Source organism: Boleophthalmus pectinirostris, unplaced genomic scaffold (genome assembly GCF_026225935.1).
Source record: "Boleophthalmus pectinirostris isolate CB_2022bp ecotype Guang Dong unplaced genomic scaffold, ASM2622593v1 HiC_scaffold_4, whole genome shotgun sequence".
In the NCBI taxonomy this organism is placed as follows: domain Eukaryota; kingdom Metazoa; phylum Chordata; class Actinopteri; order Gobiiformes; family Gobiidae; genus Boleophthalmus; species Boleophthalmus pectinirostris.
Genome location: NW_026571353.1, coordinates 2,026,425 through 2,053,821, shown reverse-complemented (window position 1 = coordinate 2,053,821; position 27,397 = coordinate 2,026,425). Strand labels below are relative to the sequence as shown.

Here is a 27,397-nt window from a genome sequence, read left to right as displayed (position 1 = left end):
TTGTCATGTTTCTGAGCACAGAAGTAACAGCTCATTTGAATAGTTTATTTAGTTGTCTTTTTACAGATCACAAACTTAAAGTAGAAAGTCATGTACGCATATATGTACGCATGGGTTATAAACCGTTTCCAGTTTTCGTATTCTAAACTTTTGATTGACGTGTGTGTCGACCTTTGTCAGATAGAACAGCTGAACACACTCGTGGCTCGTTCTTTTTACAACACAAATCAAATATTGTTCAGAAAGTTCTTCCCAAGTCTGTTGCAGAAGTTTCCATAAATGTGTGGCACTTGTAGGTTGCTTCACTCTTCTGTCCAGTTCATCCAAAACCAGTTCCATGGAGTTTAAGTCTGGACACTGTGCTGCTGGACACTCCAGGGTTTCAAGTTTTATCATCTTGTTCTTTTTTCCTGAAGTGGTTTTGGCAGAGCTTGGACTTGTGTTTTGTTCTTTTGTCTTTTTTTAACCTCTGTCTGTTCAGTTTTTACCTTTGTACCATTTCAAGTGACTCATTGGACTTACACGACTTGATTTGCAATAAATAACAGAAAAAAACGAGGGTGTTCTAAAACTTTTGACCCCTGGAGTTTGAAAGCTGTGAAAACGCTCATAAACTCATCGTAGTGAATAATTAGGATGCTCTGAATGCATAAAGTAAGTGAGGAAGAACTTTAGACCTCTGCAAACAAATTCAAATTTGAAACTGTTTTTCATGTGTTGAAGCCTGTGAAAAACAGGTACAGCACCTTTAAGTATGTGAGCAATTATACTTGAGTTGGATCGTCATATTATCTTGGTGAAAATTATCATCAGAACTTCTCTACCGGATCAATATTTTTCATCCATTTGAACTCCATGTGAGCTGGTGTAGACATGTTTATTTACAGTGCAGATATGGCTGCAGACAAGTGTTTTTGTGCACAATCCATTTTACATGGAAATAACTGTATCAAAAATACAAAGGATTTAGAAAGCACCAAATAAATATATGAAAAAACACACCTTTACAGACAATAAAAAACTACTGCAAAAATTCTACAACACAAAATGTAACCAACACTTGAAACGATACAGTCCTGATGTACTTTACTGTGGCACGGGCAACGTGGAGGAGATATTTCTTTGAAACAGTTAGCACTTTTCTTGGCTGAAGTTTGAACTGGTTACCCTCTGGTTGGTGGGTGAAAGCTTAGCCCAATGAGCCAAATCAAGATTAGCTAAACCTGGGGACAGTTGTAGTGACAACTAAACAAAGTAAAAGTGTACATGGTTTATGGACACGCAGACTCGTTTGGCTCAGAGATTATAACATGTATAAAATGAAACAATCTCACACTATTGTTCACAGTTACGGGATAATATATATTCAGAGAATATATATTCTGGCAAAAATGTAGAGTAACAAAACCCTTCTTGTGAGAACTTTGGCTCAAGTTTAAGCCAGATGCCCTTCCATAACAGTACTTTTATCTGGCTTTGCCTGTATACAGTATGGCTAAATATTTGGCCACATCCCTCAGGTGGAAGATGTTTCATTGAAATTAAGTTCTCATTTTCCTTAAAGACAAGCCCACTCGACTCCTGTGGTCCTTGCTGTACTTTCAATAAGGTGCACTACAGAACTTGTCTGATGAGGATCTGTCAACAGCTTGTCTCCATGATGATGTGACTGAAGTGCAATGACATTAAAGATCTTATTACACATTGACTCCTGTGAGCTTTAAGTCATGTTATAACATGGGGTCTCCTCAAAAACAGACCTGGAGTTGTGTTTTGTTTCATTCACACATGCTTGAGTAACTCTTTTTTATTAGTCTGTTTACATATCCAAAACTCCAATGCTCTGTTCCACCTTGTGATGTCATGAAGTGGTAGTTTTCAAGTAAACAGCTCCTTTAGGTCAGTAGAAATTGGCTATTCCATCCAGATGATTCTAGTGAAGGTATGTGGAGTTTAAAAACACAGTACAGCACTTCCTTTATTTCCACATGACATCACAAGGTGGAACAGTGTACCTTTGTGTGAGAGAAGAACTCGTGCTAAATGTGCAGGTTTGTGTGTTAAACATGTGAAACAAAACACAAGTCCAGGTCTGTCTGTGCTGAGGAAACGACATTAGAACAGATCAGAAAATATTGTCATATTGGACTTTTAAACGTACCTACATTGTTTATATTCATTTTCATGCATTTTAACTGAGAGTGGGCTCGCCTCTCCACAGATCTGACCTGTGATTTGATCTGATGGCTCCATGAATACAGAAGTTAAATACTACACTGTGGAACATTCATCCTAGAGGAAAGAACCAGGTGTCAGACTCTACATCAGAAAAGTTACACACTGTCTTTAAACATGTGGCGTATGACAGGCTGTGTCCACATGACTGTCCTTGTCCAAAACATGTCCCTTTTGTACCCTGTCCCCTCAGCAGCTCCAGGAAACAGTCCCACACTTCCACCCTCCAACACACACACACACACAGACACAGACATACACACACAGACACACACACACACAGACACACACATACACACAGACACAGAGACACACACAGACACAGAGACACACAGACTTTTGGACATGTCCTCTGTCCTCACGTGTGCCCACCGTCAGGTCTTGTCTCGTCTCCTGTCCGTTTCCTCTGCCTATAACCATAGACTCTAGCTTCAGTTCACTTTCTACCGATAACTCAGAGCCCTCTCTCTGTGACCTCTGCTGACGGACCAATCAGGGGCCGTCTGTCCCTGAGGTTGGCTCCTGCTGGTGTTAACAGTAGGTTTGATTGACAGCCCCCTGACAAACCAGCTGTGTGAGTGGGAACCCTTCCCAACCTCACCTGTACCTTCAACAACCTCTCTCCTGATTGGCTCTTTGTTTCCATGAATCGCACACTTCCACTTTCAAACACAGAAATAGGCTCCAAATGATCTGCTGGAACTATTCGCCTTGTTTTGCCTGGAGCTGACCAGGATGGCGTTCCTTAGTTCATTTCTATATGCAGTCTATGATCCCACATGTGTGTCCACTGTCAGGGCTCGTCTGGACATGTCCTCGGTGTGTGTCCTCGGTGTGTGTGTCCCCTGTGTGTGCCCACTGTCAGCACTTGTCCCGTCTCTTGTCCATCTCATTCTGGACGCGGGCCCTCAGAGCTGCTCTCATGGCCTCGTCTAAAATGTTCTTCTGTGCCACGCGCTCCACCACCTTCTCTGGTTTGTCCTCCTGGTGAACACAACACATTTGAGTTTACTCTAAACAGAACAAAACAATTCACAGTTTTAAGAAAAGAATCACTTGTAATGTAAAAGTAGTAGGACTAGCTCCATACTAGCCCAACATTATGGATCTGTAAAAATAACTGAATAGGCATTGCTAGTTTAGAGCTGGACTAGTGACCTTTCTGTGACACTACATCGAAGAAAAATCCCTCCTGCCCAAAAAGCATTTTTCCCCTACAATGCAGTGTAATCACAAACTGCTCGTGTTCGGCTGACAGAGACCTACGCCCATCACTAAAGTCAAATTCTGTCAGTATGAGCAGTGTTTTTTTATTTTTATTAAATCATTAAAATGAATTTCCTTCTATCCATCTATTACAGTGGTAAAGTGGAAGCAACTATCAGTCTGAAAATACTTAGTATAGAACTCGCCTAGGGCAGTACTACCGTATTTTCCGGGCTATTAGACGCGCTCTAAAGCCTCCAACCCCATCAAAAAACGACCGCGTGTCCCGCAAGCCAGAGCGCCCGATACACAAATCCACTCCGGTATCCCCGCACGACTTCAGTAAACTACAAAACCGCACCACCTGCAGAACACACAAACACACACGGAGCAGACAGCGACTGCACAGCCAAAAATGCCCACAGACACACTCATCACTCCACGCCGACGAGGAACGGAATGAAGGAACAAACCTTCCGCCGACAATCCAGCGGTCCCAGACAGCACCCTCCCTACACGCCACAACTGAACAAAGCCCAGAGTCACCGTGAACGCACCAAACAAACAAAACCACTCACCCATCACACTGTTGTGTTTCCTTTAAAGTCCGGTGCGGTTTATTTGTGAAAAAAGTTTGAAAATAGACCATTTAATGACACTGTGTCTTATAATCCACAGCACCTAATAGTGCGGAAAATACGGTAATCTATCTCCCCTAAAGTCTCCTAAATGCTCCTCAGCATGTGGTCAGTCCTGGACCATCCAGCAACGTCCAGCACCAGGAGCCTGTATGTGACGTAACACAATTGTGCAGTTTGAATGTGGCGCTGTATCTGACCTTGTGCACCAGGACCGAGGTCACACTTCCACAGTCGGCCTGATAGTCCAGCCAGAACAGCTCCGTGGGCCCCTCTCCTTCAGCAGGCCCCTCCCCCTCCACAGGCCCCTCGCCTTCCAGAGGCCCCTCCCCTTCCGCGTGTGAACCAGAGCTGTCGCTGCACTCATCTGCCTCGCCTCCTGGATCTGCCCTCGAACCATCTACAAACACACACACAGTGACTTGTGAATAACATGGTCTTTGTCATCGTTTCCAGACTCCACACTTTTACTCCTGGAATAACAGATGTGACAGTATAACAGTCCTCTTAAAAGGTACAATATGGACGTGTCTGGAAGTGGCATGTCACCTGCATGATTCCATGACAATAGACAGCTAAAGCCATACTTCGGATCATTCTCTACCATACTGTGGAAGATTATAGCCAAAGAAATAAAATTTCCACAGAAACAAGCAAGATGAGGCTCTCCTCCAGGCCAAATAAGAGTCAGGTCTGTGGATATGCAAGCCCACTCACAGTAAAGATGCATTTTTTTTTGCAATACAAAATGAAAGAACATGCTTTTACTGAAGTGTATTTTTATCAAAAAAAAAAAAAAAAAAAAAAAAATACTATGACATCCTATGGCTTTAAGTTCAAGTTTTGGTTGCTCTGTGACAAAAGCTTTTTGTTGGCGACATGAAATAACTTGTGTTTCTTGCGCTGCTCCTTCAGGTCTCAATTTTTGATCTATGCTAATTTTTGGTCTTTATTTATAACTTCCAATTACTTTAATTTATAATAACATACTAGTCCATCTAAAAAAGTTTGAATATCATGAAAAAGTTCAATATTTTTGTCACTCATTTCAGAAGCTCATTTCAAAACTTTTTCAGAAGCTTTGAAACACTCAAACTTCATATGTCATGAGTCTTTATAATATACTGGTTTAGCTAAGTGACAAAAAATATTAAACATTTTCATGATATTAGAATTTTTTTTAGATGGACTAGTATTAGAAATCAGATGTTACGGTCAGTTTTGCACTGTAATATGTATAGTGAGTTCCACTTGTGGACTGTAACGGACTGACTCTGTGTGTGTTTGTGTGCATATGAGAACTGCTCTGAGAATGCCGTAAATGAACTGCCCTCTGGGATCAATAATGTTTTCTGAATCTGAAATACTCTTTTAGTCTTACTTGACTTTTACTAGAGTCATTTCTTGGACCACTGTTTTGTATTATTACTCAAGCAATATTTTTTTTGAAGAAGTTGTACTCTTTATTAAGTTTAGAGAATGTTAATAACTTAAATACCAATTACAGGTATGGTGGGTGAACAGTGTAAAGTGGCTAGAGGCTGTACACCATAACACTGATCTATCTAAGACGTGTTTAGCTTGTCGCTCTGACCTCTGCGTTTGGGATGGTAGACCTGAATGTCCGGTCTGCGTGGGCGTCTGGGCACTGTGGTGTGTCTCCTCCTCTGCAGCTCTTTGGCCTGCTTCACCTCCTTATCATAGTCGTCTCTGGAGCAAATGCACAAGAACAATTAGAACATCATTGAGAGAAGTGTATTCTACTACATCTTCAAAAAGGTATTAGGTCAGACAAACACAGAATACATGAGTTTTAGACTAGTTCATCTTTGTTGTTTTTTAGTGAAGCCATTTTTTTTTTAAATATATAGACTACAACAGAATAAAGACATCTTTCCATCAACAATCAAACTTGAGTGTAATCTGAAATTCTAGCATTGTGAGAACTCTAAACTCAATACCAGTTCCCAAACCACAATGATAATAATAATAATAAAAAGCAATTTCTTTAGACAATAGAATGTTATTTTCCACATTAAATGGTAGCACTTTCTTTTCTATTCCCATGTGTGTTATATGTGTGTAATCGTCAGTGGTGCAGTAGGTTCATGTTGGTCCATATGTGTATACTAGTCTATGTGTGTTATACTTCTGATACAGCTCAAGCTCATTCTAAAGATGTTCAGGAAAGAATCTGCTCTGTCCTGTCAAAGGGACTTTTTAAATATCAGTACTTGTTCAAAGTATCTAGTTTTGATACTAAGCTTTGTATGAATATGTATATGATTTTCGATACTTTTGACATCCCTAGTGTCATCTAAGTAAGACCAAATACGCATTATAAATGACTAATACGAAAATAGAATGTCAAATCCTTCACTGATTTCTTAAATTCTTAAATTGTAAACACAAAATGTATATTACGAAATAGATTGCATCTATATTAATCTATATCTGTGCAAAATCTAGAGATGTGGTGGCCCTAGTCCGCACTAGCCCACTCTTACTAAAACTAAACTACACCATGTATCAACTAAAGCAAAAATATTATAGACGGATAAACTTGACTCACAACATACATATGCAGGATTGTTACATACAATTCATTTAAAACTATTTTGAAACACTTTTACAATAAAAGGTTATATCTGATAAAAAAAAAAAAATAAAAAAAAAGATTCAATAAGATGTATCAAACTTACTAGTAACTAGTCTCTCACCTGGCAATCTGGTTCCTCCGAATATGGTGCAGAAAGCCGTGGCTCATGTCCAAACGGCCCCCGGGTTTATACTTGAGCTCATCGTCTTTTAGTATGTCCATTTTTATAATAACACATGAAGATCAAAACAAACAAATGTGCAGCCCTCACTATCACTCACAAATGCTACATGGCTAATCTGTGCTAAAGCACTGGCCAACAAAGTATAACCGGAGTTACTGCACCGCTTTCTAACGAGTACTAACAAAACCACACATGGAACAATGTATTATAAATGTTATGATTTGCCGCCAGTCTCAGTTACACAATATTTGATGCGATTCAGATAAATTATGTGAAGAATTCACTTCACAAAACCTCTATCCAAGATTTTAAATAACTCCGGACTAGTTTTAACGCCGCCATTTTACTCGGTGAAGTGACGTCACATCCGGCGCAGATCTGGAGGCACTCACTCATTCAATACTTCCAAAACAAAGCAGTTTTTCTCTCTTAAACCTCTCAAATTAAACGTGATCATGGTTTCCCTGAAGCGAGAGAGAGACGTGGACGTGGACGATGATGATAATGACGATGAAGGTGACCTTATGTCTTTTGTACACACGTTTAAAGCTAAATTAGCCGGTTGCTAGCATGCGTAAGAGTAAAAGCATAGGGCATGAAACGTGTTTTTATTTTCACTGCATTTGTGTGAAGACTCATTTTACATTTTAAAAGCAGCATTAGCACATGCTTTGTCTGGGGAGTGGTACGTTATACATTTAATGTAATAAAGTAGTCACCCTTTAAAAATCTCCCTCTGCAGAGTAACTGAGTACATCCAAAGCTTTCACTCATTCACAGTTAGAAAAGTGTTCATCATTCACACACCGAGCCACGGCTGCTAGCCGAAACATGTCAACAAGGTAAACACACTTTACTGCATTGTCTTTAAAAAGAACTCAAGAAGTTAAAGCGATGTATCAGACACTGTGAGTGAAACTGCATCAGTATGTGCTGGGAGAACGGGTCTGGCAACTCCTGCCTCATAATACAAAGTTTTACTTATTTTCTATTCTAGAGTCAAAATGATGCTTTCTGTTCTAACCTCGGGGTGCCAACAGTACAGGGTGACCAGATGTTTACCCGGGACAGTCTCAGTTTTGAGCCCCGTGTCCCCTGTCCCAGCAGATTTATCCAAAACCAGTGCCAATCTGATCACTGCCAGCAGTAAAAAGGCATAAATTGTCAGTTGTTTAGGTAAAATACAGAAAAGCATCTTAAAAATGTCCAAAACACAAAGAAAATGTGACTATACTGACTCACATTAGTGCAGAGTGCAGAACACTTTTACTTAATTACGCACTTGTTTCACAATTTTATTCTGTTTATGTCCCAGTTTTTTTTATTTTGAAAATCTCGTCACCCTACAACAGTACTGAAAATCAGATACTAATCAATACTAAAACTAATATCGAAACTAGATACTAATTGAAGCAAGGGGTAAAAAAAATCAGCTTTCCTGAACAATTTCATGTTGAATTTTCTCAGAACTAGTGTAAGACCACATGGTGTATTCTCTCTGATATGTCGTGAAGGCTTTTCTTTGTTGTCTCTTTTGTTTCAGTGGCTCCCAAAATTGGGCGAGGACGTCAGGCAGAAGACCGCAGGAGTCGCCACTGTCCGTACCTGGACACAATCAACAGGTCAGATCACCACAGACCTGCCTCTTGCAGGCTTTAGTGCTGTTGTGTGGCAAATATAGTGGACGCTCTAAGCTCTTGTATGTGTGTGCAGGAGCGTATTGGATTTCGACTTTGAGAAGCTGTGCTCCGTCTCTCTCTCACACATAAATGTTTACGCGTGTCTTATATGTGGGAAATACTTTCAAGGTTGGTCAACTCACAAAGTCAATTCATAAAATAAACTTGAATGGAAATTGGCATGTCACACCTAGCCTGTATGTAGTGTCTAATGTTTACCACATCCTCTAATGTAAGACCACTTACACAAGGGCTCTCCACCTTTTTTCCCTCAGAGAGCTACTTTTACAAAACAAAAATGGTAGGGAGCTTCTCCTCTTAGCAGTCAGAAGAAATGAAGTCAGTGTAATGATGACAGTCAGCCTTAGCTGGGTACAGATAGATATAAAAGGAGGCTATATAACATAACCCATTCTGTGTTCATTGGTGCTTCATTGAATCAGTATTTTGATAGATTTAAATGGCACTGCTTAATTATAATTCTAGTAGTCTAAGTTTTGGAAATCTTAAAAAGCTTTGGGGACCCCAAGTTGTGTCTCGACTCCCCCTCCTTATGTTTGAATCACTGCATTAGACAGACAATGCAGTATTTAGCCATTTTCAGCCTTTAGTCATTGGTTGATTATGCTTCCTAGTACTTTTCTGTATAAATACTTGTTTCTGTGTGAATGGCTGTGTAGCTGTAGTTTTGTGAGTACATCAGAGTCAGATACATGGTTAGACCATGTACACATACTGAAACGTTCTGAAAGCTTTTCACACCACTCTCCTCTTTAGCCAGATGATCAGTCGTCAGGGCATGTCTTTAATGGACTGCAGCCCTGTACTGCAGTTTATATCAGATAATGACAAACCCATAGATCCCCAGCCCACACCTTCACTTGGTTCTGTGTTTCAGGGCGGGGCCTGAAGTCCCACGCTTACACCCACAGTGTGCAGCTCACCCATCACGTGTTCCTCAACCTGCACACACTCAAGTTCTACTGTCTCCCAGACAACTACGAGATCATCGACTCTTCTTTGGAGGATATCACGGTGAGACTGCCCCCTAGTGTCTACACACAGCCCTTACATGAGCCCTACACGAGCCCTACACGAGCCCTACACGAGCCCTACACGAGCCCTACACGAGCCCTACACGAGCCCTACATGAGCCTGTGTCTGTTGTGTGGTGTTTCAGTATGTGCTGAAGCCTACGTTCGCAAAGCAGCACATCGCAGGCCTGGACAAACAGGGAAAGCTGTACAGAGCCTATGACGGCACCACCTATCTGCCAGGGATTGTAGGACTCAACAACATCAAGGCCAATGACTACGCCAATGTAGTGCTACAGGTAAGAAGGAGCAAGCTACCTGTAATTTATATTTAAATCTAATCAGCTTCAGGAGAACGTAAATGAAACAAAATACCACCTGGATGTATTTTTAAGACAACATGGTTAAAAATTTTAAGTCTGAATTGAATTTAATTAAAAAAAAAGTTTTTTAGTCGTTTTAATTTAACTGAAGGTATTGTGTCAAATAGTGTTGCTATAACTATGTTATTACTTAGCTTTTTTAGTTGCCAGATACTACATTTATCTTCTCTTACTGTGCGGCCCTGTTATGGATACACCTGATGGGCCAGTGGGTTGTTTAACATTGACTTTATGTCACTCTCTCAGATGGGAGGGGAGCTTGCATACATATTTGATATTTTTATTACAAAATTACTAAAGAAATATCAATACAAAATATTTCTGGAAGCATATTTGCTGGTCTCCCATCTTAATCTAACAACATAGTCATATAGAATGTTCAGTAATCTAAAACACAAATGCCATTGTTTCCTTGATGTGTCCAGGCCTTTTCAAATGTGCCCCCTCTGAGGAACTACTTCTTGGAGGAGGAGAATTACCGGGACATCCGGCGGCCTCCAGGAGACATCATGTTCCTCCTGGTGCAGAGGTTTGGAGAGCTCATGAGGAAACTGTGGAACCCCCGAAACTTCAAGGCCCACGTGTCCCCCCACGAGATGCTCCAGGCTGTGGTCCTCTGCAGCAAGAAGACCTTCCAGATCACCAAGCAGGGTAAGAGTCAACCACATCAGGATAAGAACCACCTACAAGCAGGGTAAGAAACAACTGGTGTATCTATTAAGAACCATTCACACCAGCAGGATAAGAAGTTTAACCACCACATCACCAAGTCTCATGTTATAGGTTTTACCTCGTACAACATCGTAATGATAACCATCAATACTGAATTCTTGCCTTCTTAAACATGCCTTATTTGTGATGTGACTGTTATTACACATTTGTACAGTAGCTCATCACTCTCTGACTGTTGCTTGTGGGTTGTGCAGGAGATGCAGTGGACTTCATGACGTGGTTCCTGAATGCTTTACATGGAGCTCTGGGAGGAACCAAGAAGAAATCCTGTGAGTGCACAGTTACTACAATGCTGTTTGAACATAATATATTCAGTTTGTTTAACTGTAGTAACCATATTTTACAGCCATCATCACAAAGGCCTTCCAGGGCTCTATGCGCATCTTCTCCAAAAAGCTCCCTCATCCAGATTTGGTGAGTCACACAGGGACTGTGGGGTTGTAAATGATAAATATTGTGAATGTGGATGTATACTGTAGATTTTTTTTTTTACCTCTTCAATTCAGAGTACACATTTTAAAGGTGCTCTATATTTTTCTGATGGAGGGTCCACCTTTTGCTCGTATCTATGAAGATGTTACTGCTTTGTATGAAATGCTTCTCAAAATCAACTTTGAAATGAGCATTTTGGATAAATAAACCTCATGTCTACCAAGTGGGGTTTTACTGATCTAGTAATATTTATATATTACAAATATATTTGTATTTGCAGTATCATTTAAAATGAATAGTACTGAGGGATTTTACACACATGAACAGTGCACTTATGAGTACTAGTACTGAGTGTCATTTTTCACTACCCTACTGCAGAGGAGCTTTTGCAGTATTTGCATGATTGAGGCAGCATTATTTAGTTTGTGTTGTGTTCAGACTCCAGAGGAGAAGGAGGCCCTGCTGCACACAGAGGACTACCAGGAGAAGATGTCTGAGTCCACGTTCCTGTTCCTGACCCTGGACCTGCCCACAGCTCCTCTCTACAAGGACGAGAAGGAGCAGCTCATCATCCCGCAGGTGCCCCTCTTCAACATCCTGGGCAAGTTCAACGGCAACACTGAGAAGGTACAGCACACAAGGAGGGGCACGGGGACGGCACACATGCAACCAGGAACACTAGGAACTGTCACTAATCACTTGTATGTAGAGGCATTAGTGGTTGTTACATTTAGGTTTCCCTCACCATCCTCCTTACTGTACATTTACTATTTCAAACTACTATGTAAGAATTGTCAAGAATTGTCTGTCTTTTGTGTGAACACAAAAACCCGAAGTAAATAGAGTTTAACAAAAATGAAATGAGTTGACGTGTGTTTTCATCAAATATTTGTTCTCTTAAGTTCTTGAATTTGATTACATGGACCTGTACTTGAGTCATAATTATTAAGATAATGATGGGTCTCTTATCTGAGCAAACATTTAGTCTACTTCACTCACCTCTGCCCTGTTGGTAGTTCATGATTATGAACCCCACATACAATGTAACTATAGGAAAAGGTTTATTCAGCTATACTTATTATATATTTAAAATAAACATGTCATTTCATGAATTATTTAATCTTAAGTGCCAAGTGTAAGAGCAGTTTAAGATGTTTTACACTCTTGTCTCTGTGTTGTCAGGAATACAAAACATACAAAGAGAACTTCCTGAAGAGGTTCCAGTTGACCAAGCTTCCTCCCTATCTCATCTTTTGTATCAAAAGATTCACCAAGAACAACTTCTTTGTGGAAAAGAACCCAACAATCGTCAACTTCCCCATCACGTGAGTCAGTGTCACATGACCTAGTGCCTAAGGGTCTGTAGCAGCACTATAGAACTCTCCATTAAAGAGCCCAGAAGAATCTTTATGTCACATGGTGTGGTCTTGTCCATCTGTGAAAGGGGAGGAAACAAATGATTTAGAGCATTTACATTTTTTCATAGTTTGAAGGAATGCTTTATTTAAATATGATGGAACAAATGATGGTGTTTTTCGTCAATGTAGGGAGACAAAATCTTTAAAAATGTTTGTTCTCCTCAGGAACGTGGACCTGCGTGAGTACCTGACAGAGGAGGCCCAGGCCACAGAGAAGAACACCACCTACGACCTGGTGGCCAACGTGGTGCATGATGGGAAACCCACTGAGGGCTCCTACAGGATACACGTCCTCCACCATGTAGGTTTCTCACAGGTCCCCTCCACTTCTGTTTGGCTCACTCCTCCACTTCTGATTCCTTAAGTCTCAGTCACAATGAAGCACACAAACAACCGCAAACAGTCATCTTCTGTTTCCTACAGCTCTCAAGCAAATCAAACGTGAAATTAATTAAAAATAACTGAGACTATTGCTGATAATTTCCCCAGATAATCATCTAGGGTTATTATGGAGGTGTGCCTCTTTCTACTGTTTATTTATTGTTATTATGACACCAGCCAACAAGGTGTCAAAGACTAAACTGTGGCTTCCACCATTATGCTGATGCCAATCATGCAGAAGCTTGAGCCGTGAAAAGAGTATTACATCATTTAGAAAGTGACAACTTCTGGTCTAAACATGTGTGTCAAAACCCTCTATAAAAGATCTTTATAAGGATGACTCGACAGTGACTTGAGCTGCACACAGAGCCCACACAGAGTGGCTGTGTGATAAAACAGAGCAGTAGGCAGTGTTGGGAAGGTGACTTTTAAAATGTATTCCCCACAGATTATAGATTACATACACCAAAATGTAGTTTGTAATGTAATTAATTAAATTAATTAAGGTGAGTAACGTAATCTGAATACTTTGGATTACTTGATATTGTCATGCTTTTTAAACGACATGAATGTATTAACCACATCCTGAAAATTCTTGTTTGTTCTTCAAATTGTCTGTTGAGCCCAAGTCTCCATGAATAAGCAACTGTTTACTGTAGAGAAGCAAAGACCAGGAAGTCTTAAGATAAGATGTTGTGTTTTATCTGCTAAAAGGAAATAAAAAGTCCAGTCTTTACTTAAGCATATAAAAAATATTATTGATAGAGAAATGATTTTTATATGAGATCACTGCTGCCTTAAATTATGTCCACCTACTGTTAGCGTCATATTGTTTAGACCTGGTTTAGACCTGTTTTAGTCTTGCTTTAGTCCTGGTTTAGTCCTGGTTTAGCCCAAAATGTGAAAACAAGAAAATAGCGCCCTGTAATCCATTTATTTCAACAAAGTAACTGTAATCCAATTACCACTCACTGAAACAGTAACTGTAACTGAATACAGTTACTCATAATTTGTACTCTGATTACGTAATCCCGGTACATGTAATCTGTTACTCCCCAACACTGGCAGTAGGACAGATGTGAAGATGCATTAGGAAGGCCACTCTGATTAGGCTTTTTCTATATGTGACCTCTGTATGACCTGTGTGTGAACTCTGACCTCTCAGGGCACAGGGAAGTGGTACGAGATGCAGGACCTCCAGGTGATAGACATCCTGCCTCAGATGATCACTCTGTCAGAGGCCTACATCCAGGTGAGGTTCTCAGAGCAGAGTCCAAATCTCTACGTTCACTTCACACTGTCTTAGATCGCATACGTGTTTTATGTGAATGATTTTAGAGAAGCTTTTCTTTTATACTCCATTGTAACGCTCCCTGACAAATACCAGCCAAATATCTCTGACTTTGAACTGGAGATCTTCTGTTAGAAAAAACAAGTTTTAACCAAGAATTATTAGTGTGTGAACAACAACAGATTCGATTACACATCTGATATTATTGCAAAATTTGACTTTTGATATTAATGAAAAATCCTAGAATTCTGTGACTGTCCATACTTTTATGACACCAGTACATAGTATAATATAGTCTCAAAGTATGGTGCATAATCCAAATATACCTATGTTCTAAATTCATTTTAAAAACTGGAATAATTGTTGTGCTAGAGACAGAATCCACTAGTAAAATAAAAGATACATGCAATAAATAGAACCAAAACAACATCAAATCAATGTCTAACTCTCAGGAAAAGTGATTCATTTCGACGTGACTAGTTCATATTTATTGGTTTATCAGGATCTGGACAGTAGTGTTTTTTCGTATAAAACACAAACAAAGCTTAATTTTTGTCATTTCTTTTCTCCTCATACAGATCTGGAAAAGACAGGAGAGCAGCGATGACACGAACCACCACACGGGGGCGTAGTAGAGACAGAACTCCACACAGAGGAGAGGGAGTAGTTTATTTCATAAGCATAGTACAGCAAACGTGTACATTTTCATATTTTTCACTGTTATATCTGGAATAATGTGTTTCTTAATAAAACAACAAATCGATTAATCTGTGTTGTGTTTCTTTATCATTGTATCGCTTGGGTTCACATGACTAAATATTCTAAGTTTATAGTAAAATTGTGCCATGCAACAGGTGAAAATCTACAGCAGAATTGTTTAAATATATGTTTTCACCTGGTTTATAGTTAAAGGGCCCATATTATGTTGTTATAATGTTTCCTCGTCACAAACAGACCTGGAGTTGTGTTTTGTTTCATTCACAGTGAAGCTGATTTCTTCTCTCAAACAGAAAACACTGATCTTAGGTGGTAATACATGAAGTGCTCCACTGTGTTTTAAAACTTCCAAACACCGTCACTAGAATCGTCAAGTTCTAATCTCTACTGAACTACAGGTCAAAGGTAGCTGTTATCATAAAGTGGCAATTTTCAAGTTAACACGAGGTGTGACAGAGTGTTTTGAGCTTTCGAGAAGCAGAGTTATTCAATCGCGTGAATGAAACTAAACACAACTCCAGATCTGTTTCTGTGGAGGTAGCTACATTCCAACATGACTAAACGTTCATAAGAGTCCATTTAGTGTAATATAGGGTCTTTAATATCTCTGTAGCACTGAGTTATCTTCAAAAAACTGAGAAAAAGTTCAGCATCTTTGTCAGGAAAAAGGCAATTAAGGTCAAAGTGTCCTCTTTCAGCACATTTTTGTCATTTGAAAAGGAGAAGTTGAATATGTGAAGTCTATAGACCCACTCCCTAATCAGGTTTGTGTATTGTTTTGTTATTTTGCATTATTCTTATTCAGATTTTCAAAAGTTACTGGCTGTAAATAAATAAGCCTTCCCCCAAAATGTAAAATTTGATCTTCAAGCTGTACACAGTGAGCCCAGCGTATTAGTGGTGTGTAATTGTAACAGAGAGAACATGCAGTGACATTCATTTGACTAGTGACAGCACTGTTGTAGGCTGAAGCACACACAGTAAAACAGACATGATGTGAATATTTGTCATTATAAAACAAAATCAGCAGAACCTTCAGTGCAATAGTCAGGAGAAGCAGTAACAGGGCGTGAACAGCAGGTGATCTACTTCCAAACAAATTTCTTACAGAAGGCCTGGTTCTGCAAAGACAAAGCACACGAGGGTTATGTTTGGAAGTCAATAAGTTATATAACATTAAAGATAAATCCTCTATTTAACCAGTTCTTCAAAATCTAAACACTAAAGTACTGTTTTTTACTGTGTTAGTGGGCAATGGAACATTTTGAGAGAAAAGCTATAAATTAAAGATTAAAAAAACCCAAACTAATTCTAATGTAACTTGGTCTATCAGAAGCTACCTCTCCAATCTGGGTTGTGTGTAGGTGTGCCCAGGTGTGCCCAGGTGTGCCCAGGTGTGCCCAGGTGTGCCCTAAAATGGCGTCAGTGCTGCAGGGTGGAGACACACTGGTAGAGTTTGTGACTGTGCTTGATGCTGGTGTAGAAAATGAAACAGGTGCCACTAAAGGAGTCTTGTCTGAACACATGAGTATTGTGCTCTGTGTCCACACCCTCGCACACCTTGAACTCAGTGAGTCCAGTGCAGTGGTTCTCAGCTCGGGGGTTGTGACAGGGTTGAGGAGGTCTCCAGATGATAAGGGGAAAGATTTGAAATGTATGCAGCAGTCTCATACAAGACTTTAAATGCAGTGCTAAATGGCAAAGATGAATGAACCTAGTTAATTGATCTAGGCCAGTGTCTAGACCAGGGGTGTCAAACTCATTTTGGTCCGGGGGTCATATCCAACCTACTTTGATTCCAAATTGGCCAAATCAGAAAACTCATGGCATATAAACCCCAAAAAATAGCAATAAATTGAAATATTTGTGCAGAGAAATGCAAATCTATTACAGAAATCTTTTTTAATTGACTCTTTCTTTTACAAAATATTATCATATTATGAACAACCTGAAAGTTTAAGAAAAAATGCAATTTCAACACAATGTTTTAACATGAACTTGTATGTAAATAGGAATAACAACAGTCAAAATGATGGAGGATTTATGGACTCGGTAGGAGATGAAAACATTTTGCAGGCCTGTTCTTCTTTCACAATAGTGTCATAATATTAAAGGTGCTGTTGTGTCATGGTGGATGTAAGATTAGATTGTTAGCACTGAGCTGGTGTTACACTAGTGCACACAGTGAGAGCAGTGTAGTGAACTGTTCATACCCCGCACTCCTGGGCTGTCTGCATGTCTCTGCACCAGTAGCTGGGGCCCCACGTGCAGCGCCTCTGCCCCAGAAGAGGAGTCTCCTTCCTGGACACGCACAGCTCTGCTCTCTGAAGAACCAGAGGAGCAGACAACATTTACACCAGACCAACACTGTTCTCTCATCAAATAAAAGAGGACTGAACCAGTAAACATTTCTAAATCTCCCTGGTTACATTTCCCTGTTTATTTCTTGACCCAAGAGTTAGTTTAAAAGGCAGAAATAAAAAAAACAACAACTTTACAATAGGGATTTAAAACAACAAGGCCAGTCCAGAGCCAAACCAGCACAAGAGGTCATGCCATACAGTCAGGTCCCCTGAGCACACTGTTTGGGGGGCCACTGTCAGTGGAGAGTCTGGTCTTTACAGATCTAGAGATGATAAAAATGATGGCCGTGTACCTCACAGGGGTCAGAGTGGTCCTGCTGAGGCCCCAGGACCCGGAGCAGCTCAGAACTGTACACTCTGATGAAAGCTTCACACTGAAAACATGCAACAAAAAACACTTTACTCATGTTACTTTTTAATCAAATTATTTACTTCTCAAGATAGTTTTCAGGCCACATACTTTTACCCCTACTTGAGTAATATACATGTACAGTGTAATAGTACTCTTATGTACTTCTTAAGTCTACAAGTGGCAAAGGCTTTACGTGAAAGAATTTGAACATTTGTGTTTTACTCCTTCAAAAATTCTCATTTTTGTGATTTTGAGCATTACTTAATATTGTTTCCTTTTCTTTTTTTCACCCCAGATGTTAAATTAAGACATTTACTGTCACAGTTACTCTTGAGTATTTTCCCCAAATACTTTTACCCCCTACTCTTTTCTTGGATGAATACTACTATGCCCTTCTACTTATTTTAAAGTAGCAGTACTTTTACATGAGTAGTGCTCTGTGGGGCTGACCTTGGGGATGGCGCGGGGGTACAGGTCACACACAGACCAGAGGAAGGCCTCCCTCTGGGCCTCAGTCTGGTTCAGATCCTGGTTCAGACCCTGGTGAACCCGACTCAGGACTGACAGGGTGCGACAGGAGTCACAGTCTGATGGTAATGAGGCTTCTACAAAGAAAATTATCTCATGAAAGGTCCTATATTACACAAACTGACTCTTGTGAACTTTGAGCCATGTTATAATGTTGTTACCTCCTGAAAAACATGCGAGATGTGTGAATACTCACCTGGAGCTGTGTTTTGTTTCATTCACACATGTTTAAGAAACCCTTCAATATTAGCCTTGTGATAGATGCATGGAGTTTAAAAACACAGTGGAGCACTTCTTACGACAAGAACTTGGCCTAAATCTGCAGGGTTTCTGTGTTAAACATGTGTGAATGAAACAGAATAACTCCAGATATGTTTTTAATGAGGAAACATTATAACACAGAGCAGAAATGCTGTATGTAAATGCCCTTTAAAGGTGCACATGTCACTTCTCTGATGAGGCACCAGACACCTGCTTCACAGTGTGACATTAAACATGTTCATTCAATCAGCAGGTGTTGTTACTGAAAAAATACATGAAAATCATGCATTCTTACTGCACACTCGCCTCTCCACAGGCCAGATTTGTAAATTGTAATTTAACCTGATAGCAAGACCTGCTTGTCTTTATACAGAGACATAAGTCTAATGCCATACTGTGGACAATTAAGGCAATACCATTTCCATGAAGACAGGAAAGTGCTTAATACCAGGTATAATGCACCTTAACAGAGGAAATATGATGCTTTTAGTTGGCTTTCTAAACTGGTTTTGGTCACTTCTAGGGCAGAATTCTATTAACCAACCATGATACAACCAATTCTATTTAAGTCAGAAACTCCTTTGAGCATCTGAGCTCACAGAACCCTGCTCTCTGGATGCTCCCTCTCCTGTGTGCACACTGGGGTTGGACTCACGTGGTGCCGGCGTGTCGTTGAGCAAGCACAGGTGGAGCAGAGTGCAGATGGTGTGAGGAGCGGCGGAGGAGAGGAGGAACTCCACGATGTCGTCTCCGTACTTGTCCACAAAGTCCTCACACTGCTGCTCATAGGACTTGGGCATGAGAGCGCACACATCTGCCAGCAGGCTGCGGATGGCGTCCTGCGACACACACACAGACACGCACACACACGCACACACACACATGCATACACACACACGCACGCACACACACACACACACACACACACACGCATACACACACACACACGCGCGCACGCACACGCGCACACACACACACGCATACACACACACACACACACACACACACGTGCACACACACACACGCATACACACACACACACACGTGCACACACACACACGCACACACGCACACGCATACACACCCTTTAATACTTCATATTTAGGTTCTTTCGGTGACCTTGAAGTAAAATATCAATTATTTTGATTTCTAAAATTCATGTCTGCAGGTTTAGGTAGAGACCATTCAGATCAGAGAGGCATTATAGGTTTAAACACACTGGATTTCAGCACTGAAACTAAATCAACGAGTATTATATCAGCTGCCTCGTATTTGACATTTGTAGATGAATTTTTATGTATTTATCAGGGCAAATTAAATACAAGTACAGATACTGAAGCAAAAGTGAAAAAAGTACCTCTTTAAAAAAGTACCTCAGTGCTTTCACCCATGTACAGTACCTCACTACTAAATCACCCACCCTAGTGTCCATCCCATTTAACAACACTTAGTAACATTACTTTCATTTCACAACATAAAAGTCTTATCAATGCACACATCACATTCACACTAGGCAACATGGGTGCAGTGTCTTGCCTAAGGACACAACAACACTGTGGCCCCACTGTGACATATATTCCCATCAGTCTCCCATCCAAGTACTGAGCACAGGCTTTGATAAGCCAATATATTGTGATCATACCAGGTTTAACAAAATGACACCCTCACCTCAGTCATGTTCTTGGGCAGCAGAGCCTCCAGCTTCTTCACGACCATCACACACAGTGTGCACACAGGACTGAACTGCTCCTGCACACAGCAAGAGACTGGGCTTAGCAAACATAAGAACATAACATCACAAGAACATCAAATGTTCTTGTATGTTCTTGTGATGGGTTAGCAAATGTGTGAGGACACCAACATCCAGTGCTTTTCTAACTCCATGAATACCTACCTACAGAAGGTAGGGTTTCATGGAGATTTGAAGCTCCTGACACAAACACATAAAGGTTGTCTTTCTCCTCCTCATCATTTTACTGTTTGATATTTATTTATTTATTTGTATAATCAACAATTCTTATTATCCATTGTCCTTGCTGGTCTAAAACAGGGGTTCTCAAACAGCACACTGAAATGCTACACCCCCAACACACATGCTCTTAGATAAAGCCAAATCTGATGGTGGGTATTTTACACTTTGGTGTGTTCATCTCTTTAGTCTCAGCAGTGCAGGTGCACAAGATACGAGTCACATGGATACAACCATGGATCTATACTTCCACACATACAGCACAGTGCTACATGTGGCCAAACGAAGCGCAGTGCAGTGTGTCTTTACCAATGAAACAGAAGAGCTGACCCAGCACCCAGAGAGTCAACTCAGAAATGCATCAAGTACATGGCCTTAGTCTCAAAGTCGACTTGTTGTGTGTAATATTAAATCCACATCCAGTCTGCAGTGTCCACATAAAGTTGAGGCCAAACAAATATGATCCAAACTCCAAAACACCAAAATCCACCTCCTCCTCAGTCCTGGTGAAAGCGCAAATATGGATTCACCAGTGTGGAGTGTGTCTGTGTATATATAATATGACTGTGTTAAAAATAAAAGGTGGTCCAAGTTTGAGTGGGTCCTGTTAACCAAACCTTGTACTGGCGCGGTTAAGGCCGACAGTAACCAATTCAGTTCTCACAGTAAACGACATCTTGTGAACTACTTTTGTCCATTCATTACCCACAGTAAGACGCTACAGTATATGTGAAATATATTTCTGGAAAATCATCTTACGACCCTCGCTTTGGGAACCACTGATAGAACAACTTAAAGAGGAAGATTTTAATTCTATGGGGTATTCACAACATATTAACAAGTTTCATTTTTGTTTTTAGCAGTGTTTTTGTTAAAAATTGTCATGTGTGACTATCTGTAACGTAGGCTTGTGAACTGATCCATGTACAAGAGGGATGGGCTCATACTGGCCCAAGAGATCGCTAGATTATTGAAACATGAATGATATCTAAAACTCTTCAAGCATGTTTTTGATGAGGGATCAATGTTATTACACAGTTAAAAGTCAATGTTGCATAATTCTCCCTCTTTCCACTCTTATAAATGGGTAAAAGGTCATTAAAGTTAAAGTTTACATAATGTCCCTCTGGTATAAAAAACACACAACACAAAATAACACAGTATTTACCTAGATGTACAACTTTCCCTCACACTTTTTGAACAGTTTGTAGAAGTGACCAAACTTAGAATGTTTCAGTTCACCTTCTCACTTCTGCTTTCACTGAGGTCAGGTACTTCTTTGGTGTCAGCACACAGGCCGAAGAGTCCACACGATTTCTACAACACACAGACACACACACACAGAAGGATTCACACATCCATTATGCTGAAAATAAAAGAGGAGTTGAAATGGGACTTACATCAGGGCTCTGGCTCTGCTGCAGAACAGAGGCCAGATGAGTGTCCACCTGCTTCTGACACATTGAGGCCTGGACAGGAGGGAGCCGCCCACAGAGAGCGAGCAGGGCGTCATACATCGCCGTCTGATGAGAGAGAGAGAGAGAGAGTTATACACTGCACTCTAATGAGAAAGAGAGAGAGTCATATACTGCAGCCTAGAGAGAGAGAGAGAAAGAGGCTCTCCGTGTCTCCTGACCTTGGTGCTGGAGCTGGAGATCATGTTGGTGGACAGAAGCAGAAGGCCACTGCACTCAGAGCACATGTCTGTGGACTGAACACACACAGGCTCACATCAACTCCTTGAATAATCCCACACGTTGTATTTGAAGGTCTAAACTACAAGAGCAGCTCTCAGACGACTGTGCTACACAAAACATGAACAGCTGAGATCCAGACCAGGACTCGGATCTGCTCATGGGTCTGTGCCTCCTGCTCCTGACAGTTGCCTCAGCAGTGATGCCACTAACGCGCTACTTAGTAACACGTTACTGTAGTCCGTCTACTTTTTTCAGTAACAAGTAGTCTAACACAGTGCTATTTCCAAACCAAATTTAATAGTCAAATGTAAGTTTATCTAATACTTACTTATACTTACTTACTTATCTAATACATTGTGCGTTACTATTTTTGCATTTCAGGGCGACGTAGGTTATTTATTTCTTTTTATTTTTTGGCGAAGTGGGTTGTATGACCCCAAAGATTGTATAAATCATCTCTGGTCACGAGTCAGATGTAAACAATGGAGGGAGAGAGGTTATACCTTTTGCAGCTGAAAATACAAACATTATTTTGATTTTATTTCAGCTGAGGATGGCAACATAAAGGTTGGTTGTACAACTCTGTGCTGGAGACAATTTAACTAAGTTACTTTTAAAAGAAGTAATCAGTAGTCAGTAGTCAGATTACTATTTCAAAGTATCTATGGCAACACTGTGCCTCAGCGGCACTAAAGAATGGGTGAAATGCTTTTGTTTGTGTGTGTATTTTCTCCCAAATAGCTAATTGTAAAAGGAACACACACACACCAATGTCTGTCTGAAAAGATGTGTCCTCGAGTTGTGCACACACTCACACACTGGTGCATGTGGATATGAGCCATGTGCTAATGGGTCTGAGAGCTACAGATGAGACTGAATATTTCCTCTTTGTGCGGTGTGAAAATCAGCTCCTCCTGCTTTAACCCTCACACTCACAGTGTGGGGCTACATGAGTAAACCTGAGATAAAATAGTGGATTTAAGACCAGGGTATTTCTGTTTTACATTATTTCAGAAATACTGATTTGTATTTTTTTTTATACATCTAATGGTCTGTGTGACACAAAACACACACAATGATCCTGACCTGGTGTTTGGGTCTGAGGGCTGTGAGACCTGGGACCATCCTGGAGGAACCTAAAGGACACACACACACACACACACACACACACACGCACACGCACACGCACACGCACACACACACAATCACACAAAGACAATCATTTAATCTGCAAATTAATAAGAACCATATGTAAGATTTTGATTTAAATTCAGTAAATAGAACCCATGTGTCCCCAGATATGAAGGAAACATGTTCAACTGAGATAGTTCTTACTGGAAATAACAGTAATGCCAATTTATTCTTAATTACAAGACCACTGGACATGATGAACACTTGTTTACACTATAGCTTTCTCATTTGTGTTGCCAGTTTTAGTGCTGAAATCCAGTGTGTTTAAACCTAAAATGTTTCTCTCTGATCTGAATGGTCTCTACCTAAACCCCAGCACCTGCACCAAACATGAGTCAGTGCTAGTGCAGCGTCTGCAGCTCAGGGAGATAATTCTGGAGGTTCAGATCTTCACATGAGGCCTGAACATAAACTGAGAATGAGACAAACCTGGATGTGTCTCTATCTGCAGGTGAAGTCTCTGTCATCAGGCTGTGTTTGTAGGCTACTCCCTTCTTTAAAACAGACACAGCGTAGGCTACAGTTCCTGTAAGGACACATGTGACTAGGCGTTTTTGATGATTACAAATATCGAGTCAAATGTAATGACCATAAATCATATGTAGTCATTGGGGTTTCTCTTTATTCTATTCTAGTTGTCTGATTTGTCCTGGTCATGGCTCGTGCATTTATGAAGCTGCTGCATTTATGACGCTCTATTTTGAATGACTCTTACGACAATAACATCTGAGCACGCCTGTTTAAAACGAGATAAACGAGATGACACGCAGACACTAACATTTGGCTCTAACTCCATTGTCCGCATTCCCCGGACTTAGACGGACGCAGCCCGGTCAGGTGATTCTAATCCGGGGCCCATTACCGTGGATGTCCTGGGTTTACCCGGGCTGAGGAGGACCGAGGGCCCGGGGGGGACGGAGGGCTCTGGACTTACCCGGGCTGAGGAGGACCGTGAGCAGCGCTGCGGTGAGCCAGAAAAGCGCCATGACGCGAGCAGAGCGCAGATGATCCAGTGTCACCAAACAGAAACGATAAAGCAATAATAAAAACAGAGCGGCCCCGGAAACCAGAGGCGCGCTTCAGCCAATCACAGCAGCGCACCGAGCGCATGTGCTCACTGAGCATTTATTACATTAGACTCTCCTGAGTCTTTCTGGACTGTCTACAAAGTGCGCAAACTGTTTGATTCCGTTTGCAGTAATTGTATGAGTTTGCACTGTCAGTGTTGGAGCGTATTTCCACTGTGAGATTTACAAAAGGACCAGAGGAGAAACATGACAAAGGCTCATGTTAGAAATGCATACCGTATTTTTTTCAAAGACCAAGTTGCCTAAATGCACAACCCATGGAAATCTATCATTTCTGTTCAGTTGAAGGCGGTCAATAGCGTGACACAACCACTAGATGGAGACAAAATCACGTATATATGACGTGATCATTTCTATGAACTGCACCATAGAATTATATGAACTGTACACAGAACCTGGACCAGCACAAACATAGAACTACACTGTCCTACAAAGGCAAAAGACTTTAACTCTCCCGAGTGTGAAACTGAGAAAAATGACTTCAAAGTTTCTGTTTTGTCCTGACAAAAGTAGAATAGTTTGGACTCTCAAAATTTGACAATTAGTTACTATAATGAAGAGGTATTTGTATGTGAAAAATATTGAGCTCAAAATTGACCTTATTTATCAGTTCCTGTTCTCTGCCTTTGTATCATGAACCAAAAATAAGTTTTCATGCAAAGGCCAAAGGCAGAAACTAATTATGAGTAACTGTATTCAGTTACAGTTACTGTTTCAGTGAGTGGTAATTGGATTACATTGTTAAAATAAATGGATTATATGGTGGTATTTTCCTGTTTTCATATTTTGAGCTGTATCCCACGTCTCCTTCTGTGCCGTGTGGATACCGCCGTCCTCCAGTGCGCCTCTAAACCACAACTAACCCCAGGACTGAAACCAGCACTAAACCAGGACTAAACCAGGACTAAAAGAGGTCTAAACCAGGACTAAACCAGGACTAAAAGAGGTCTAAACCAACACTAAACCAGGACTAAACCAGGACTAAACCAGGACTAAACCAGGACTAAACCAGGACTAAACCAGGACTAAACCAGGACTAAACTAGGACTAAAATCAGGACTAAACTAGTACTAAACTAGGATTAAAACCAGGACTAAAACCAGGTCTAAAACCAGGACTAAACCAGGACTAAACTAGGAACTAAAACCAGGACTAAACATCTTATGTTCAGATCCTGGTCTTTGCTTCTCTTCAGTAAACAGCTGCTTATTCATGGAGACTTGGGCTCAACAAACAATTTGAAGAGAACAAACATGAATTTTCAGGATGTGGTTGTTACATTCATGTAGTTTTAAAAAGCATGACAACATAATGTAATCCAAAGTATTACGTTACTCGCTTTAAGTAATTTAATGGATTACATTACAAACTACATTTTGGGATATGTAATCTGTAATCTGTAGGGATACATTTTAAAAGTCACCTTCCCAACACTGATCATGATTTGCTTGATTTTCTCCAGACTTCCATCCGTTCTAAGAAAAACCCGTCACCAAGCTCCAGTCATCATGTGTTAGTTTGAAATGATCTAGAAGAGTTTTGGATTTCCTGTTTAGTGTTGATCAGGATCATGCGGCGACACTTACAGTCAAACAGTTTGACACAAGTGACTCTGCAGTACAGTGTGTACAGTATAAATAAATACACACAATACTTTCACATTAAAGATCATTGAAGTATAATTGAATGTGTTCAGACCCTGTGACAAGGTCATAACAAAAAGAAGGAGGCCAGAGTTTGGATTTTAAAATCAAATATATTTATGAACTAAATCAAACCAAACACACTGTTTCTGCCTTTTGACTTTGCACAAAAACATATTTTTGGTTCATGATACAAAGGAACTGACAAATAAGGTCAAAGGTCAATTCTGAGCTCAATATTTTTCACATACAAATATTTCTTCATTAAAGCAACTAATTATCAAATTTTGGGAGTCCTAACTATTCTACTGTTGTCAGGACAAAACAGAAACTTTGAAGTCATTTTTCTCAGTTTCTCACTCTGGAGAGTTAAAGTCTTTTGCCTTTGTAGGACAGTGTAGTTCTGTGTTTGTGCTGGTCCAGGTTCTGTGTACAGTTCATATAATTCTATGGTGCAGTTCATAGAAATGATCACACCACATACACGTGATTTTGTCTCCATCTAGTGGTTGTGTCACGCTATTAACCGCCTTCAATTGAACAGAAATAGTAGATTTCCATGGGTTGTGCAGTTTTATAGCTACAATTTAGGCAACTTGGTCTTTGACAAATAAGGTCAAAGGGCAATTTTGAGCTCAATATTTTTCAGGATATTGATTCACATGATAAAAGAGTCTCAAATACAAACATAATGACATGAACTCATCCATGACCAAACATGATATTAGGGCGTTCTTTGTAGGGCAATATAGATCAATGAGCACAATCTGTGAGTAAATAAAAAGAAAGTGTAGTCCTCAGCAGCCCACAGAGCATGTTCCCAGAGAGCAACACAAACCACTCATGTTCCGCTCACAGGCCCCACAGGGAGACAGGGGGGGCATTTTGTGAAGAGTTTTGCTAGTTTTCCCATTATCATTTTTTTTTTTCACTTTAAAATCTTTCAATTGAAGATAAAAAACATCTTTTTTTTTTTTTTTAATCTTTAGCTCTAGTTTTCTTTGCTCCAGTCTACTGTGCAAACAGAGCCATACGTGAACAGAATTTGACCTCAGAAAATGTCGGCCTGACTGGTTTTAATTGTTGTAAGCTCTTGGTGAAATTCACTCCAAAAGTTGTATTTTGACATTTTATTCCCACAAAAGTTAACTTGACTAGCAGTGGTAATGTTGACCTGAACACAAATGTCCTGCCAAAAAACAAAACAAAACAAAAAACAAACCACTGGTCCAAACTGGCCCTGATTCTCTTATGGCCAGAGTCGTGTTCATGGAGACTGAGTGTAGCAGAGATCAGAAAAACACAATCCAAACATTTTCACAAAATGTCAAGACCAAATGAAGCAGAAAGTCTAAGCTCTTCTGTTCCTGCTGTAA

The 27,397-nt window shown here is 40.4% G+C and overlaps 3 protein-coding genes across 3 annotated transcripts; 1 reads left to right on the top strand and 2 right to left on the bottom strand.

Annotated features, from left to right (window-relative positions):
- Positions 1-7,243, bottom strand: cunh2orf68 (chromosome unknown C2orf68 homolog). The gene is made up of 4 exons (XM_020938409.2): positions 6,800-7,243; positions 5,674-5,789; positions 4,280-4,479; positions 1-3,219 (listed from the first exon to the last, which is right to left on the bottom strand). The coding sequence occupies exons 1-4, from the start codon at positions 6,898-6,900 to the stop codon at positions 3,097-3,099; spliced, it is 540 nt and encodes a 179-aa protein (XP_020794068.1). The 5' UTR covers positions 6,901-7,243; the 3' UTR covers positions 1-3,096.
- usp39 (ubiquitin specific peptidase 39) lies at positions 7,202-14,979 on the top strand. Its single transcript, XM_020938408.2, has 13 exons — positions 7,202-7,378; positions 8,406-8,484; positions 8,576-8,670; positions 9,440-9,576; positions 9,722-9,874; positions 10,384-10,609; positions 10,885-10,959; positions 11,037-11,104; positions 11,561-11,749; positions 12,305-12,447; positions 12,706-12,841; positions 14,087-14,173; positions 14,791-14,979. Exons 1-13 carry the CDS (start codon positions 7,318-7,320, stop codon positions 14,842-14,844), a joined length of 1,503 nt encoding a protein of 500 aa, XP_020794067.2. The 5' UTR covers positions 7,202-7,317; the 3' UTR covers positions 14,845-14,979.
- Positions 14,863-24,379, bottom strand: sftpbb (surfactant protein Bb). The gene is made up of 11 exons (XM_020938407.2): positions 24,225-24,379; positions 23,186-23,235; positions 22,039-22,113; positions 21,803-21,925; positions 21,645-21,719; positions 20,102-20,182; positions 19,089-19,272; positions 18,095-18,249; positions 17,586-17,666; positions 17,143-17,253; positions 14,863-16,050 (listed from the first exon to the last, which is right to left on the bottom strand). Exons 1-11 carry the CDS (start codon positions 24,274-24,276, stop codon positions 16,015-16,017), a joined length of 1,023 nt encoding a protein of 340 aa, XP_020794066.1. The 5' UTR covers positions 24,277-24,379; the 3' UTR covers positions 14,863-16,014.
- Between the last annotated feature and the right edge of the window lie 3,018 nt (positions 24,380-27,397).

Excerpts from the sequence above, each read along its gene's own strand:
- cunh2orf68 (XM_020938409.2), bottom strand. The coding sequence starts at position 6,900 with ATGGACATACTAAAAGACGATGAGCTCAAGTATAAACCCGGGGGCCGT. Across the intron at positions 4,480-5,673 it reads CTACCATCCCAAACGCAGAG|ATGGTTCGAGGGCAGATCCA; the intron begins GTCAGAGCGACA and ends GTGTGTTTGTAG. Across the intron at positions 3,220-4,279 it reads CCTCGGTCCTGGTGCACAAG|GAGGACAAACCAGAGAAGGT; the intron begins GTCAGATACAGC and ends TGTGTTCACCAG.
- usp39 (XM_020938408.2), top strand. The coding sequence starts at position 7,318 with ATGGTTTCCCTGAAGCGAGAGAGAGACGTGGACGTGGACGATGATGAT. Across the intron at positions 9,875-10,383 it reads ACGCCAATGTAGTGCTACAG|GCCTTTTCAAATGTGCCCCC; the intron begins GTAAGAAGGAGC and ends TGATGTGTCCAG. Across the intron at positions 14,174-14,790 it reads TGTCAGAGGCCTACATCCAG|ATCTGGAAAAGACAGGAGAG; the intron begins GTGAGGTTCTCA and ends CTCCTCATACAG.
- sftpbb (XM_020938407.2), bottom strand. The coding sequence starts at position 24,276 with ATGGCGCTTTTCTGGCTCACCGCAGCGCTGCTCACGGTCCTCCTCAGC. Across the intron at positions 23,236-24,224 it reads CACGGTCCTCCTCAGCCCGG|GTTCCTCCAGGATGGTCCCA; the intron begins GTAAGTCCAGAG and ends TGTGTCCTTTAG. Across the intron at positions 17,254-17,585 it reads ACCACTCTGACCCCTGTGAG|AGAGCAGAGCTGTGCGTGTC; the intron begins GTACACGGCCAT and ends CTGGTTCTTCAG.